The sequence below is a fragment of the Trematomus bernacchii genome, unplaced genomic scaffold (assembly GCF_902827165.1).
Source record: "Trematomus bernacchii unplaced genomic scaffold, fTreBer1.1, whole genome shotgun sequence".
Taxonomy (NCBI): domain Eukaryota; kingdom Metazoa; phylum Chordata; class Actinopteri; order Perciformes; family Nototheniidae; genus Trematomus; species Trematomus bernacchii.
The window spans coordinates 9,582,171-9,599,009 of record NW_022988097.1 but is presented as its reverse complement, the minus strand read 5'-3'; the positions used below and the strand labels follow the sequence as shown (position 1 = coordinate 9,599,009).

At 39.2% G+C, this 16,839-nt stretch overlaps 3 protein-coding genes across 4 annotated transcripts; all 3 read left to right on the top strand.

Moving 5' to 3' along the window:
* Window positions 1-366: 366 nt before the first annotated feature.
* On the top strand, window positions 367-3,374 carry gdf9 (growth differentiation factor 9). Its single transcript, XM_034121319.1, has 2 exons — window positions 367-802; window positions 1,644-3,374. The coding sequence occupies exons 1-2, from the start codon at window positions 436-438 to the stop codon at window positions 2,582-2,584; spliced, it is 1,308 nt and encodes a 435-aa protein (XP_033977210.1). The 5' UTR covers window positions 367-435; the 3' UTR covers window positions 2,585-3,374.
* Window positions 3,375-3,996: 622 nt separating this feature from the next.
* Window positions 3,997-5,996, top strand: LOC117475170 (cytochrome b-c1 complex subunit 8). Its single transcript, XM_034121317.1, has 3 exons — window positions 3,997-4,086; window positions 4,750-4,921; window positions 5,821-5,996. Exons 2-3 carry the CDS (start codon window positions 4,768-4,770, stop codon window positions 5,913-5,915), a joined length of 249 nt encoding a protein of 82 aa, XP_033977208.1. The 5' UTR covers window positions 3,997-4,086; window positions 4,750-4,767; the 3' UTR covers window positions 5,916-5,996.
* A 1,345-nt stretch (window positions 5,997-7,341) lies between these two features.
* On the top strand, window positions 7,342-16,141 carry hspa4b (heat shock protein 4b). 2 transcript variants are annotated; one of them, XM_034121248.1, is made up of 19 exons: window positions 7,342-7,670; window positions 8,282-8,339; window positions 8,735-8,875; window positions 10,932-11,054; window positions 11,258-11,357; window positions 11,498-11,631; window positions 11,731-11,975; window positions 12,088-12,164; window positions 12,284-12,435; window positions 12,856-12,962; window positions 13,053-13,186; window positions 13,442-13,626; window positions 13,748-13,837; window positions 14,112-14,267; window positions 14,386-14,511; window positions 14,614-14,721; window positions 14,856-14,975; window positions 15,087-15,248; window positions 15,598-16,141. In XM_034121248.1, exons 1-19 carry the CDS (start codon window positions 7,564-7,566, stop codon window positions 15,796-15,798), a joined length of 2,526 nt encoding a protein of 841 aa, XP_033977139.1. In that variant the 5' UTR covers window positions 7,342-7,563; the 3' UTR covers window positions 15,799-16,141. The 2 variants fall into 2 exon arrangements, with proteins under 2 accessions (XP_033977139.1, XP_033977138.1); XM_034121247.1 differs by having other exon boundaries at window positions 13,745-13,837.
* Window positions 16,142-16,839: the final 698 nt, after the last annotated feature.

Below are 16,839 nucleotides of genomic sequence, written 5' to 3'. Positions count from 1 at the left end.
TTTGAGTCAATAACATTCAATTGTGCATATTGTTGTGCATCTAATAAAGGAAAAACATATATTTGTGGGATATGCTTTTAAATGAAACTTTATACGTTTTTGTGAATAATCTTATGGAGAATATAGCCGGAAGTCGCTTGTATTAGGTATTACTTCGAGTTTTACATTTAATCATCATTCCCATATCTGATGAGAGAATCATGGATGCAGGATCGAGCTTGTTTAATACTAATCAACCATCTAGCATCTTAAACGTTCCTCTTGCTGCTCATATCATGTCTGAAAGTGAAACAGGTATTTTACCTGAGAAAGTCATATGAGAGGCAGAGTTGATTGCCAACACCTGCGCATGGTGATCACCAGCAACACGTGCTTGGTCCTGTTTACCCCGAGCTCTCGCCAGAGAGTCTCTATACGTTTTGTTTGTTGTTTATAATGGAAAAACAAATGCTGATTTCAGCTGTCCTTCGTTATTTTCGCATGGTTTTCTTACTGCTGCTGGTCAACTGCAGCTGCCCTCTGGTCGGATCTGCCTCCAATGCGCTGCACAAACTGGGGGACTTCACCTACCCGTACAGCAGCATCTTCTCCCCGCTGCTCAAAGCCCTGTCAGAGCACGGAGGGTCGAGGTGGAACCAGGAACTGAAGAAAAAGATCAAACCCGAGCACAGGTACATCAAGTATCTGACGAAGGTTTACAATAAATCCTCCAGAGTGCAGAGAAGTTTGGACGGGAATAAAATCTATAACACACTCCGACTGATTAAGCCACAAGATGAATGTCAAGCACAAAGTTATGAAGGTGAGCAAGTAAAACAACTCAACTGACTATTCCTGACACACAATGTAACATGCATTACCTTCAGTGATGATGCTGAGATTTATATTGGCATTTCTGTAAAAAATATACCATAATATGACTACCCAATGACCAGAGGTCAGTACATTTACTAATAAGTAGTGTACTTAAGAACAATTTTTGAGATACTTGTACTTTACTTGAGTATTTCCATTTTATGCTACTTCTACTCCACTACAATTCAGAGTTAAATAGTGTACTTTTACTTCCGTACATTTATTTTGTACCTTTAGTTATTTGACAGATTTGGATTAATGATGTGAAATATAAATCGACACTTAAATCAGACTTTAGTTACACCTGGAGTAAATTCACAATACAAAGTCTAAAACTAGCTGCACCAGCTTTGATAAACACATGAATGCATCAATAGTTATAATCAAAACATATGATATGTATTATTATTAAATGGACTGATCTGCATAATGAGTTATTTTACGTTTGGTACTTTAAGTATATTTTGATGATAATACTTTTACTTGAGTAACACTTTTAATGCAGGACTTGTACTTGTAACAGAGTATTCCTAAACTCTGGTACTTACCTAAGTATAAGATCTGAGTAGTTCTCCCACCTCTGCTAACACGCATAGAAAAAAGGCAAAGGGTAACTATGTACAAAACATAATCTTGTTTCATGTTTTAAAGGCATCAGTGACATTAAACAGACATATTTACCATAAGGAAATATGACTCTGTCTAATGTTATCATAAGTGCATGGATTTGTGATACTGACATGTAATGCTGACACAGTGATCTAATCTTTTCTCATATTCTCCTATAGAGAGTTTTATGCAGGATCATTCCTACAGCCTTGATCAAGTTAGAAGAAAAGAGCAGCTCCTGAAGTCAACCCTGCTGTACAGTTTTGACCATGACCTCGCAGCACCCGTCAACTCTGTATGCTACCTGAGTCTGGAGAAGCTGGAGCACCTCAACCAGTGTCCTCTGTGTCCCCGGATCCACCATGCTGGGAACTTCACAGTCAGCACAGCCGGGGGGAGCAGGAGGAACTGGGTGGAGGTCGATGTCACATCGTTTCTCAGGCCTCTCTTAAGATTTCACAAGAAGAATATACACCTGCACATTAATGTCACCTGCCCAGGGGAACGGAAAGCCAGATATGATGGGCGCAAAGCCTCCCTAAATTTCACCCTGAATTCCCCTCTTCTGCTTCTTTATCTCTATGACACGAGCAAAATCGACAACCAGAGGTTTCTGGACAATTCCATCGCGGGTCAAAGGCCAGAAACCGCAGGGAACACTTTTCACAAGCAGATGGCTTTCAAAACAGAACAGAGGATTGGGCGAAAGAGGAGATGGAAGAGGGAATCTCCAAAGAGCAAACAAGCTGATAAAATTCTGGAACTCCACCTGCCTGAGCTTCTCTCCAGCTCTGAATTCCCGACAAGCAACTGTGCCTTGTATGATTTCAGGGTGCGATTCAACCAGCTTAAACTGGAACACTGGATTGTATATCCACCCAAGTACAACCCCAGGTACTGCAGCGGCGTCTGCCCGAGGACCTTGGGATTCATCTACGGCTCGCCTGTCCACGCCATGGTGCAAACCATCATCTATGAGAACCTTGACTCCTCTGTGCCTCGGCCCTCGTGCATCCCCTCCCACTACAGCCCGTTGAGTGTCATGATCTTTGAAAAGGATGGCTCCTATGTGTACAAGGAGTTGGAAGATATGATTGCTACCAGGTGCACATGTCGCTAAGCCAGCTGCCAACATGTCTGTTCTATTTTCCTCCTTTTTTTACAGGCTTCCTATAACATCAACACAAACCCCTTCAGCAGTCCTCACCGGTGGACTCTATCCAATATTGGATACTTTGACTAAGCTCAGTGATTTCATGAATTTATAAAAATCATTGTGCATGAAGTTTGATCTGGAGCAGGTGTGTTTACTAAACAAAAAGTATTTTATCCTTGTGAAAAATGTGGAAATGTGACACTTTTGTTAAGGCGTGAAGAAAGGTTAATGGATCCTATTCTTCAACTCTGACACACTTTAAGAAGAAACATTTGTGTTGTATAATTTACAACAAAAGTTATATTTCTGTTAACTTATTTTGGGTTGGTGGTCTGTCATTATTCTTTAATTTAACACAATTGCCAAGTTTTAAGTAGCCCTGTTCTGGACAAAAGATGGAAAAAACAAACTCTTATCAAACCTTTTACATACCATTTTATTCCTGGGGATTAATGATAGCTGTCTCAATGGTAACTGTCATCATAATGTCCAGAATGAAAGTTGTCAAGGTTTCAGTGTGTATTTATTACTTCTGGTCACTGCGTGACTGCATAGGAAACCTACAGTATGGATTGAGTGCATAATTGTGAATTTCTGATGGTTGAATGAGACTAAATGCTTGTCATGTCTATTTATGCAGATGTAATTAATTCACTGTGCTCGGTTTAGGGATATTCAAAGGAGTGAAAATGTGAAAACATTGTTTGAAAGGTTTGAAAATAAAAAAAAAGAACATGCATAAATGTTGAGTATATTGAAGTGACTGTTAATTCTTACCTCATACACCTTTGATCTAAATACATTTTTTTTTAAATAACTCAAAACAAGTGCATATGAACTTGCTAACACCCTAAATTACAATTATCCCATATGCTTTCAGAATTTATTCTGATGTATACTCCCTTTCCAATTATCCATCACAACCTTTAAAAAGCCCTCTGTCCCTTAAGAAAGCAGACCGTAATTGACCTGTGCCCTCTTACCCATGCTCGCTAATCTTTTTACTGTTAATTCCTGCAATGCTGATTTCCTCGGATCATTCCCCGTCGTCTCTCTCTGCGTCTACCCACCACTGACTTCTCTTTCTGACATTCCTCATAGAAACATTGGCACTTTTGAATTTGTCTCCTTTTCCCTTCTCTGTCCCACCTTGATTGCCACGTTTGATTAGTTGACTTTCCCTAGATTAAACATTTGAGCTCGGATTTACTGATACTATTTAAATGTCTATATTTACTGATACTATTTGAATGTCTATATTTCCTTTTTGTCCATAAATACACCCCCTCATTCAGGAAGGAAGAGTCCATTTCTACCTACATCTTGAGTGTAGTTAAACTCCAGTCCGCCAGGTGGCGCTGACGTGTTGGGAGCATAGACTGTATATATAAAGGTTGGGAGCTAAGCAAGGCCTGAATAAAACGGAAGGACAGAACAACTTTATTAGGACACTGTGAAACAGGACGGTAAGCTTCAATGTCACATTAACAGTGTAGATTTTCTTCCTTTAACTTGAATTGCCGATTCATGTAAGATATATCTGCTTTAATGTACTAGGATGGACCTTTATTTTGGCCTCGGTTAAACCACCTCTTTAACGTGGCAGTAACATAAGCGTTTCAAGGACCTTAGCAGCTAACTGTTAGCCACTGGAGCTAGTTGATTATGCTAACACTTGCTAATCAGGGTGTTTTGCTGTCCTGTACGATTGTTGTTTTCTGTTTTTGCAATCGTGTATTTAGATAATCTGCTACGTGATGTACTAGGTTATTACTGCATACATTTATGATAACATAATATCCAGATATTCATACAAGGAGATGGACTAGTTTACCCCTTAAGGTTATTATTCAAATCAATGTCAAACAAAGTCAGAGCCTTTGGGTAGGAACAGCTCATATTTATTGCTAGAATTATCATTAGATTGTATATTTTTTTATAAATTAAATAGATGCATTAAAAGCAAACACGTTGAACAATTATGTTTGCCTCTTAAGAATAACACAGCTGTGTGAGTGTCAGGATACAATTTCTATATTTCACTGCTTCAATTTCCTGCAATCTTGAAAACATGTTTGATGTTAGTGGCTTTAAAAAAAATCTTTAATGTGAATGTCTTGTCTTTTTAGATCAGCCTTCTAGCAAACATGGGAGGCCACTTTGGTGATTTGGCGAGGATGAGGCATGTGGTCACATACAGTCTGTCGCCCTTCGAGCAGAGGGCTTTCCCCAACTTCTTCTCCAAGGGAATCCCAAATGTGTGGAGACGGTTCAGGGCGTCTGTCTTCAAAGTTGCCCCTCGTGAGTTTCAGATTTTTCTATTCTATATATCATGATTTTAAATTGAGAGCAAGGACAACACATTTCTATATGTCTATTGAAATTGCTGACACTCCCTATGTTTGCCAGCTTAAACTGTCAAAGGGTTTTGATTAGATTAACCTCACTCATTTCATTGGTAGCTACAGCTTTATTTTACATAGTATGATAGCACAATATGATTATACTTTATTGAACCCAATTTGGGATTTTTCACAGCACCCAATGGTAGAAAACAGACCAAACGGTAAATACATACATAGCAACAGTGAAAGATTTATATCAATAGAGTATCTCTATTGAATACAAAAATATATATACCAAATTCGAAGTGAGTAAATGTAAATATAGGGTACTGTTTACGTTATAAGTGTGCAAAGTAATTGCACTTGCATTGCAGTTTCTAAATCAAAATGTAATGCACAAGGTACAATGTGAGAACTATATCTACAAATTAGTGAATTAGGGTTAGATAGAAGTGGAGTAAACAAAAGGGCTACTTAAGAAACTATGACATTGTGAGTTCTCTGCAAGCCAGAGTAGTGGTGTTATCGAGGGTTATCGGGAGGCGTTTGGCGCAGTGGATAGAGCCTTGGTGTTGGGATCAGGGGTCCACAGGTTCAAACCCCACTGCAGTCAGCATGTCGTTGTGTCCCTGGGCAAGACACTTCACCCCAAATTGCTCCTGTGGGGATTGTCCACAGTATTGAGTATGAAGTCACTTTGGATAAAAGCATCTAACAAGTAACATGTAATGTAATGTAATGTTATCGCTGTATTGTTATAGGATTTAACTCACTTACTGCAAAGCAAGATGTGGCTGAAATGAATAACAGGTAGAGAATGTCCTGTTGCTAATATGTTTTAACTTGTTTTTGCAGCAATGATAGCCCTGTACCTGACATACACATGGGGCAACAGCACCTATCGGGCCAGCAAGAGGAAGGTCCATGCAGACTTTGAGAATGACGAATAAACTAATTCAAACCTTTCTGAAAGCTGCCCTATGTTATTAATTCTAACTGTACGTTTGACCAATAAAGGTGAAAAATATTTATGTGAAATGAGTCTTCATTGGTTTCATTCAGTCATCTATTTGTGATTGTATTCATGTTTATTTATTGTGTTTGTTAAATCAATGCTACTTTTTCCACATTACATTGCACATTTAGTACTGAAGTGACAGGTCAATCAACAGAAAAATTAGGAGCCTAAAGTTTTGATAATTATTTATCAAGTAAAATGCACAGGTTTTTTTTTTCTACATCTGCATGCAAGGATTTGCTGCTTTTCTGTTATATATACATTTGTGTCAATGGAATATTGTTAGCTACTTTACTGCTAATGGAATCAAGACAAGACGATGAAGAAATACAGCTTTTTAATTTGGGAGATGGTAATGAGCATTTTTCAGTTATTTCTCTGAGTAGTTAAAGACTAAAGATAACAGAGTAATCAATGGAGTTGTTGATTATGATTTTGTTAATGATAAATGACAGCTAGCCAACTTAAATGAAAGTTGTTTGTTTAATTAGTACTTTTATATGGAGTTGCTGCGAACAAATCAAAGCACACTAAATACACTTGACAATAAGTATGTGCAGTTATATTAGTAACTGCAGGGGCTTTTATGTTAAAGTACAGAAAGCAACTGCATGTTGGTTGGGGAGCCACCAACAGTTGTAACTGAATCAGAAATACTAGTGTAGATATTGTATTGTGATACTTAGATCAGGTTGCTGAGCTGCTGTGTGTGTGTGTAGAAGTCCTCCAGGACAGAGCTGCCCTCCATGGAGGACCTCTACACACAGCGCCTCAGGAAGAAGACCCAAAGGATTATCAAAGACTCCCATCACCCCGTTCTGTCTGCAGCATCAGGACTAAAACCACCAGGCTCAGGGACAGTTGAAAGACTGCTTCTTTAAGCATTCATCTGTTTGCATTTCACATATCTATTTATTATTACAATAAAGAGTATTTTATCCCTTTACAGTACTTAATTGTACATTCTGCTTTTACCTCATCTTATTCGATTTGACATGTGTAAGGTTTACTTCTCCTGCATTGCTGGTACATTGGTCACTTGCAACATTCTCTTGCACTATTTTATTTCCATTCTTTTTGCACTATTTTTATTGTTGTTTTGTGTCTTATATCTATTGATGTTGCATTGTTAAAGGAGCCTGGGACTTCATCGCCAAAACTACACGGTAGCTGTGCGTATGACAATAAAACCTTTGAATCTTTGATTAAGGTTGTTACAGGTAATTAGTTATTGTAACGGATTACATTAGATGAAATGTACAGAGTATAACAGTTTAACACATGAGTTTCCTGCTGCAGTAATACCTTTCCTCGCCTGTGGGGGGCGCCCGACAGCAGCGTGTGGTGCTCTGCAGTGTGATGCTATTGGTCGGTGGGACAGAGAAGATTCCTGAACGTTCTCACGCATCAGCCGGCGCGCCGCATGCTGCTACACACAGCTTCATGGAACAAGAACAAGGGTGTATCACTGCTGACTGAAACCCTACTGTAGCTGCTGCTGTCACCTTTCCAGCACTGAATTATATTCCTGTTCTTTCTTGTAATTACTGTACTCTACACTGTTTAGTTAGCCAGAGAAAATGTCGGTTGTCGGGTTTGACGTCGGGTACTTGAACTGCTATGTAGCGGTAGCCAGAGCCGGTGGGATTGAAACTGTCGCTAATGAATACAGCGACCGGTGTACACCGTGAGTACGATTAGATACGCTATTGTTTGTGATTTATGTTGTATTGTATGTACTCATAGCAGGTACAGAATGTGAACGAATTCCACTTTAGTTCATCATAATATTGAATGAAGCTAACGTCGCTTACCTAGCTAGTTAGCATGCTAAGGGGTTTCACAACAGGAAACGGCATGTGAGTGCTAAAGCTAATGCTAGCTGAATCATTGTGAGCATAAAGGAATCCCCGTACTACTTCATATGATTAGATGGTTTTTGAAGTCTCCTATTACACTAATGTCGTCGAAATAAAATAAAAACGCATTATTGACCTGCTAAGTCAGGTGATGCATTTCTTTTTTACTGCAGGCATGAATGGGCGCATGATGGGAGGAGGCCGGATCGTGGCTGTCAAACGGCTTTATCTATCTGATGTACCCATTTTTCAGACCCATAATCAACAGATTATCGTTAAAGCAGTATATATCATATATTTGCAAACGTTAACAAATATTTGTATGAAACATCGACATCATCGCAATAAACTACCATTTTGTTACATTACCCTGTAGAGAGCGTCATTGCTGTAAAACTGTGGAGGAAAATATAATTTAACTGTTTTCTTTTTTCTTTAGAGCATGTGTTTCTTTTGGACCCCGGAATCGAGCGATCGGTGCTGCTGCAAAGAGCCAGGTGAGTTTACATGATACACCGGCAGGACACTGGACACCTCACTACTACCCTGACTAAAGAGGGACCTGTTTTTTCATAGTGCGTTATGAGCACTTACAACCCTGGGCAGGTGCACAGCTCGCATCAGAATGAGCAATACATAGAGCAAGTGTTCATAAAGGCACACCAGCCAAAATGTTGAAAATGTCCTTTTAATTATTTTGTGAGTCTAATAAATGATTTTGTTCCTGTTTCTTGTTCCAATGTTATGAAGTGCCTTCCCGTTCTTCCTACTTGTTCTAGTTTCCATGAGCCCCCAACACATTTGTATCTAGATAAAACAGTCCAACCAGTGAACTCTTTTTTGCTCAGGTGTTTAATAGAAGAGTTGTTTATCTTATTTTATTTTTGTATAGGTCGTCTCAAACTGCAAGAACACAGTCCAAGGGTTCAAGAGGTTTCATGGAAGGGCGTTTTCGGATCCCGTTGTGCACAACCTCAAAAACAGTTTGGTCTATGATATTGCACAGATGCCCACAGGAACAACTGGCATCAAGGTAAGGAAATGACAAGGGACATTCACAGTGACTTAAAGGGATATGAATGTTTAGTAACAGCTCAGAAACACTAGATATACTCCCCAATTATCCACATCAAATTCAATATTCTGTCTAAGCATATGACTTGGCCAACCAACCAAGATAATGATCACCATGCCGGCAAGGAGAAGCGTGTTTATTCACATTTGTGGTTTTTAACAATAACCGTTTTTAACAGTAACTCATAAGAGCGGAGGTAATACAAAAAAAGGCTGATTACCCCTGGTAATCTATGAAGATGGCCCACAGAAGAAATGTTTCGGTCACACAATCAGGGACAAAAAATTATTTATATTTCACCATAATATCATAATTAGTTAAATATAATTTTTTTGGTCTGCAGTTTTCGTTTGGCGCCCATTATTTTAGTTTTAAGAGCAACACCCATTCAATGCTTGTAGATTAACAACATTTTATTGCACTGGGGGCGCACCACACGTGCGCTCCTTGGAAGTTGTAAATGTATGTCTGAGTCATTGCTAGCTGGTCGTATAGTTTAAAATGTAAAAGAGATACTGTCAAGAATGACTGAGAGAATTTTGTAGATGAAAACATTAAATTAAAACATTAAAAAAAACTAAGCTAAATTAAATGCATGTTTGGAAAAGTGATTTATCTTAACATTTAAGATTTCTTTCACTAGAGGTTGTAGTTTTTTCTCTACTTGTGGTGGATGGTTCTATCTAATCTGCCTATTATCATTCAGTCTCTCTGTACAGAATGCTTGTTACTGAGTTGACATAGTAGTTATCATCTAGAGCAGGGACGTGCACAGACATTTTGGGGGGCGGGAGCTCAAGTGAGAAAAAGGGCACTTCCCATAATCATTTATAAAAAAATGTTTTAAAAGTTAAATATAGTTGCACATCTCTGACTTACTGACCAATTAATTTTAATACCCTCACACTCACGCAATTGCTTAATACTCAACAGAATTCTACAAAATAATCAGCTAACAGACACAATGGTCTTCTTTAGTATTCACTACGCACAAGAGCAGACAACAAACTAGTATAATTAATAGTTATTAAATGAGCAGCCAACAATCAAAATTATGAAGTTACTGTTTAAGGACATTACAGGCAAAAAGATCGTTTTTTCATGTACTTGTTATTTTGGTCTATTTTGCTTCCATGTTTTCTTTCACTCTAATGGAAATAAAACTTCAAAAAACACATATAAATGGTGTTCGTTTTACTACCATGTCTGAATTCATAAAGCTAATTTGCATTTAAGCATAACATTTCCGGGGAAAATACTGACTTGACGTAAGTAACTATCTGGGGAAGTTGTGAGGTGATATGTTTTTTTGTTTGTTTTTTGCTTTATCCTTTTCAACTGCAATGCCTTGGTAACTGCATGCAAATTAGCACATTTTAATTAGGCCTAGTTAACGCCTAATTTGCATATCAATGTGGCGATTGTGATGACGTTATTAGATACACATTTTACTGTATTCACCTGTAGTGTCTCCCCTTAAGTACAGTACATTAGCCTGTATGCCCATGATAAATTGCCTTAGCTAAACCTTGAGCTAACTTATCCATTAGCTAGTAGCCTACCTTAGTTAACTATATTTGTTTTTGTCTTTTGGCTAATTAGCTGTAAACTCGAGGCACTAGCAGTTTAGTCATTTGTTCATCTCCACTCACCTCCAAACAAGCCAAGAAAAGCCGGCATAACATGGGACTGTAAGGTGGGAGGTGCTGCTACCTGTCTGTCTGAAGTGACTGCCGATGACTGTCCGCACCGCAGTGCGCGAGACGTGGAGGGAGGGAGGGGAGAGAGAGAGCATCGGAACTTCACAGTCTAATCTCCCGACCTGATATTTTATTTTGTATTCAATCAATATATATTTGCAAAGGGAAACTGTGCGCAAACAGCAGTAGATATATATTAATTTATTGGAGAGAGAAAAAAGGAAAAAGGGCAAGGGCTCAAGCCCACTTTGATGTCTGTGTGCACGTGCCTGATCTAGAGCAATGTAACATGCTCATATCTGATATTTTTAAAGGTGATGTACATGGAGGAAGAGAAGGTGTTCAGCATTGAGCAGGTCACCGCCATGTTGCTGACTAAGCTGAAGGAGACTGCAGAGCATGCTCTCAAGAAGCCTGTGGCTGACTGTGTTGTATCTGTAAGTATCTCGAAAAATGGACATGTATGTTGTAAAAAAAGTGTTTGCTCTCCTGCTTGTACTGACACGGTAAAAAAAAAAAGGAAAGATGTTTGATTATAATTGAGTAACTTCAGCCTGACTTGAGGTCTTATCAGACAGGTTCATTGAAAACATCTTTAAGCTAAAACCATCTTTTTCATATGCTCTTCTGTTTTCACCAGGTTCCCTGCTACTACACTGATGTTGAGAGGAGATCAGTAGTAGATGCTGCTCAGATTGCTGGTCTCAACTGCCTGAGGCTCATGAATGAGACCACTGCAGGTCTGTACCCACTTTTTTATGGCAGCTTGGGAGAGGATGTGCATGTTAGTGATTGTTGACTGCATCTGCCAAAATGCAAACTTTGATGTTGATTCGAGTGAAAGTTTAAGTTTTTAATTATCCAACCGTTTTCCTCTCAGTTGCGTTGGCATATGGCATCTATAAACAAGATCTCCCTGCCCCCGAGGAGAAGCCCAGGATTGTGGTGTTTGTCGATCTGGGCCATTGTGGATACCAGACATCATTGTGCGCCTTCAACAAGGGCAAAGTCAAGGTATGGACTTAAATCTGCATGTCTACATTTATTTTCAGTCTACGAGAGACTTTGTTTCATTCCTTGAACTCTCTCTTAACCTCTTTCCTTCTCTTTCAGGTCCTTGCTACAGCTTGTGACCCAGAGTTGGGAGGAAAGGACTTTGATGAGGTGTTGGTGAAGTATTTCTGCGAGGAATTTGCCAAGAAGTACAAGATTGATGCCAGGACAAAGCCCAGGGCTCTGGTGAGACTTTACCAGGAGTGTGAAAAACTGAAGAGAGTGATGAGCGCCAACTGCTCTGATCTGCCGCTTAACATCGAGTGCTTCATGAATGACATTGATGTCTCTGGAAAAATGAACAGGTAGACCAACAAGAATTAACGTTTGCTTTTATCATCCATGGTTCTTATATACTAGGTTTCTTTTTTTAAATGTGCATTTAAACTCATATTCACCTTTCTTTCCTGCACAAAGAGGTCAGTTTGAAGAGATGGCCGCTAATGTGTTTGCCCGAGTTGAGGCTCCACTGCAGTCTCTGCTGGAACAAACCAGTGAGTATTATTTTCCTCAGTTGTGTTTAACTTTATTAAACCTGTCTTTTTTTTATTAATGCCGCTATAGAACTTGCTCGCTTCTAGTTTGTGTGATGACATGTTTTTTGTTCCACAAGAACTGAAAAGGGAAGACATCTATGCGGTAGAGATCGTGGGGGGAGCTTCCAGGATCCCAGCTGTCAAAGAGAGAATCAGCAAATTCTTTGGAAAGGAGCTGAGCACCACACTGAATGCTGACGAAGCTGTGGCCAGAGGATGTGCCCTGCAGGTATGCTATGCTGCAATCTTAAAACCAGGAAATGACTCGGCACTTCCGCTTCTCTCATCTCAAAGTTGAAGGGGTTTATGATTAATTCCCTTACATAAGGTCTGTGATTAATACAAACATTTAGCGATCTAAACATTTTGTTCTATGTCATAAGATACGGCAGTAATCAACCAAAGCAGGATTTCTTTAAGGGGTCTTTAAAAAGGTGGCTAAATGAAACTAAAGAGGATATCAAAACCTTTATTGCAAAAGAGCTTATTTTCTCTTAGAATCTAATGTAATCACTCTCTGAAAAGGGAAGAAAACCACATTTAGTGCTTGAATGAGCATCTGTTTATGTAAAAGGACAGATTTGAGTTTTCAGGTTAAACATTTTCATTATGACTGCAGCTCTTATTGAAACCCTGGTTCTCTCCACAGTGTGCCATTCTGTCACCTGCCTTCAAAGTGCGTGAGTTCTCCATCACAGACGTGGTTACCTATCCCATCTCCTTGAAGTGGCACTCTGCTGCAGAGGAAGGTCTAAGGTATAAAGAAAAATATGACATCTATTACTTTTTTGTCTCTAGCCTTAATGATCAATGTACTCATTATTATGAAATGTTTGTTTGTTACAGTGATTGCGAGGTATTCCCTATGAACCACGCAGCCCCTTTCTCCAAAGTGCTCACCTTCTACCGGAAAGAGCCTTTTACCTTGGAGGCTTACTACAACGCTGCTAATGGTCTTCCCTACCCGGACCCCACTATTGGTAAGCAGCTAAAGCTTCCTAAGTGATGCCTGGCTACAAGGGGATAGCAGGACTCTAAATAATGTCATATTTCTGTATACCTGACAAGTGGACCTGAATTATTTTAGCGCTAGTTATTCCACAAACTGTTGAGAACATATTTGTGTTGTTACTGACCTTGCCTCCCAAGACTACCAAGATCAAAAGAGGGCTTAAAGCTGTTTTGCACGACTATTTTTTGTTTATTTATTATTCTGTTTTTTCTCTTCCTTCCAGGTAAGTTCCTGATCCAAAAGGTTGTGCCACAGGCTTCTGGGGAGAGCTCCAAGGTGAAAGTCAAAGTGCGTGTGAACATCCATGGCATCTTCAGTGTCTCCAGCGCCTCCCTGGTTGAAGTGATGAAGTGTGAGGAGGGGGAGGAACCCATGGACACCGAACTGGCCACTGAGAAAGATGGAGAGGTAAAAAAAAAAAAAAAAAATCTCCTTTTACATCCAGCTTCAGATAAGTTTGTGAACTTCTATTTGTGCTTGAGTTTTGAGACAAAACCAACATATGTCTGTTGTTTTGACTCCTCAGCAGAACAAGATGCAGACGGAGGAAGAGGAGCAGAAGGGAGACGGTCAGAAAGAAGCAGAAGAGAAGACGCCACGTGAGAACGAGGAGATGGAGGTAATATGTGACATTTTTTCTGACAAGCAAGATCTGTTCTGTATATTGTCTTTTACCTGTAGAAAACAATTTAATACAATTGCTCACAATACATTCAGTTTGAGAACATATAATTAATCATTGTCATGAATATAACTGGGGTTAGACATTTGAAACACAATATGTTACAATATAATGCAATTACAACGTTTCAATGAATGACACATTGTAAACAAAAATGTAACTTTGATTTAATTGTTTTTAATCTCAATGCCTTTTCTCTTTTTCTTATCAGATCACCCCAGAGGAAGGCAAAGGCGAGAAGAAGGCCGACCAGCCCCCACAAGCCAAAAAGCCCAAAGTCAAAACAAAAGTTCTTGATCTTCCGATTGAAAACAATCCACAGTGGCAGCTCGCTGATGACATGCTCAATCTTTTTGTTGAAAATGAGGTAACTAGACGTTCATTCATCCCATACACGGTGCACATTACTTAATCCACCCATCCTTAATTACTTGATCTATTTTGAAGTAGTACGCGGTTACAGTTGCTGTTTGGATTCTCCTCAGGGTAAGATGATCATGCAGGACAAGCTGGAGAAGGAGAGGAATGATGCCAAGAACTATGTGGAGGAGTATGTGTACGAGATGAGGGACAAATTACACGGGGTGCTGGAGAAGTTTGTCAGTGAATCTGTGAGTAAAAAGTCGCCTCCTGGCTGATCTTAAAGTGTTCATCTTTATATACATTTCTTACAGATTGTGCTTCCTTTGTTAATATAATACATTTATTTGTAGGACCGAGATGCCCTGTCAATAAAGCTGGAGAATACTGAAAACTGGCTGTATGAAGATGGAGAGGACCAATCCAAACAAGTGTACATTGACAAACTGACTGAGTTAAAGGTAATGATTGCTATAATTGAGCATTTTATAATAATAATAATAATAATAATAATAATAATAATAATAATAATAGCTCCATTGTGTGTTTGACATTTTGAATTCTTTACCTGACATGTATACTGTGTTTGCTATAGAAACTTGGCCAGCCCATCCAGGAGAGGTACACAGAGGCTGAAGTGAGACCTAAAGCATTCGAGGAACTGGGAAAACAAATCCAGCAGTACATGAAATTTGTGGAAGCCTGCAAAATGAAGGTCATTCTACGAGCTTTTTAAATGAGGATGCTGGTAGTTTATTAAAATAAAAGTAATGATTCCTGCGGTAAATAGTAACACAGCTTTTATTATTTCCCTTTGGATTTCCAGGAAGAGCAGTATGACCATATAGATGATGCAAATGTCACGAAGGTGGACAAAATGGCCAGCGAGGCAATGATGTGGATGAATAGCTCCATGAACCAGCAAAGCAAACAAAACCTGACAATGGATCCCGCCGTCAAAGTAAAAGACATTCAAGCTAAAATAAGGGTGAGTGTCTCCTCCATCATAACACCACAGTGCTAAGAAACATGGCTGAGTAGAATGCAGGACATTAAAATAAGAAAATAAAACATCTAATCGAAATACCTGGTGATTAATTGACTAGCTGGGAAGTAATCTGTTTAATGTTTGCAGATCCATTTGGTTGTTTATTACTCCGTCATGCTCATGTTGTTACAGAAATCTACCACTTTTTCATCACATATATAAACATTGCAAAATAACCCAACACATGAATTATTCTTGTGCCCTTTTTATTATGAAATGGACCAGGACCTCACAACTTCTTCTTTTAATAAACCCATTGTAACATATTTCCTTTTTGTGTAATTTCCAGGAGCTCTTCTCCACTTGTAACCCCATTGTGACCAAGCCCAAGCCCAAGGTAGAGCTTGCCAAGGACGAGACTCCAGCAGAGGAGAACGGGCCTGTCAACGGACAGGAGAAACCCCAGGATGCACCCGCAGACAAGGGAAAAGCTGAGAACACAGGCACCTCAGAATCCACAGAAAACAAGCCTGAAATGGACCTTGATTAAAGCAGCGTAACGCCCTCTTAAGCAAAGCTGCACGGGAGCTGGCTGTTTCAGATTGAGATGCAGCCTGGGTGTATATCAGAGCAGGTAAAGTGTTTCAGGAATTGCACTCCACAGTCAAAAGCAGGCAGGGTGATTAGCACACTGAGCCCAGCTACTGGTGGTATCTCTGTCCGATGACATAGCATGCCCTCTCTCTATCTGGAAGACATAAATCATAAGCCAGCCGCAATAAGCCTGTTTGACAATGAGCGCTGTACACATAATGGTATTTATTTCTGTTGTGTGCCCTGTAAGTGTTCTGGTCTGTGTCACAATATGGTTTTAATAAAGTTATTGAAAATCACTTGCACTATCTTTATTACGGTCAAAGATACCCAAGGCTTCACAAAGGCCCAGCTAGCATTAAACACAGCTCATGTCCTTGGTCACATTTAACATGGTTGAACAGTACCTCAATAACAGAAACCCCCTCAGTGCCATAACATTATACATATGTTATGTGTGTGCATGTATAAAAGGGTAGTATGTAAATGTGTTTATATATGAATAACTGAGCAGAGTGTGAAGAGAGAAACAAATGGTCCAATATTATTATTGTTAATTATTTTTTCATTTAATTATAGTTTTTTGACTTAACACCTTACAATTGTATTTTTAGGCAAACAGCTGGGTCTGAACTTGTATTTGAAGACATGTAGCCTAAACAATGTATCTATTGGTAACTAAAATAAATATATGTAAACAGTTACATTTCTTGCTGGTGTAAAATATGAGACCCATAAGGTGAGGAAGTAGCGAAAACCTGGAAATGTCGGCCAAATGCAACGTCTTTTCTCTCATGTTCGCAAACACGTACATGTTTTTTTGCTGTTTTCGGTTAAAACCTGCTTTCATAACACATTTATGTAAGCAGCTTTGACGTAAGACTGCAGTGTATTTAAAAACCTGTAAACTGAGCCGTGTAGGCATGTTGGCTTTAATGTCTCATATCAAATGATATACGTCGCTAGCTAACTGGCTAACATTGGCTGATGTTCCTTG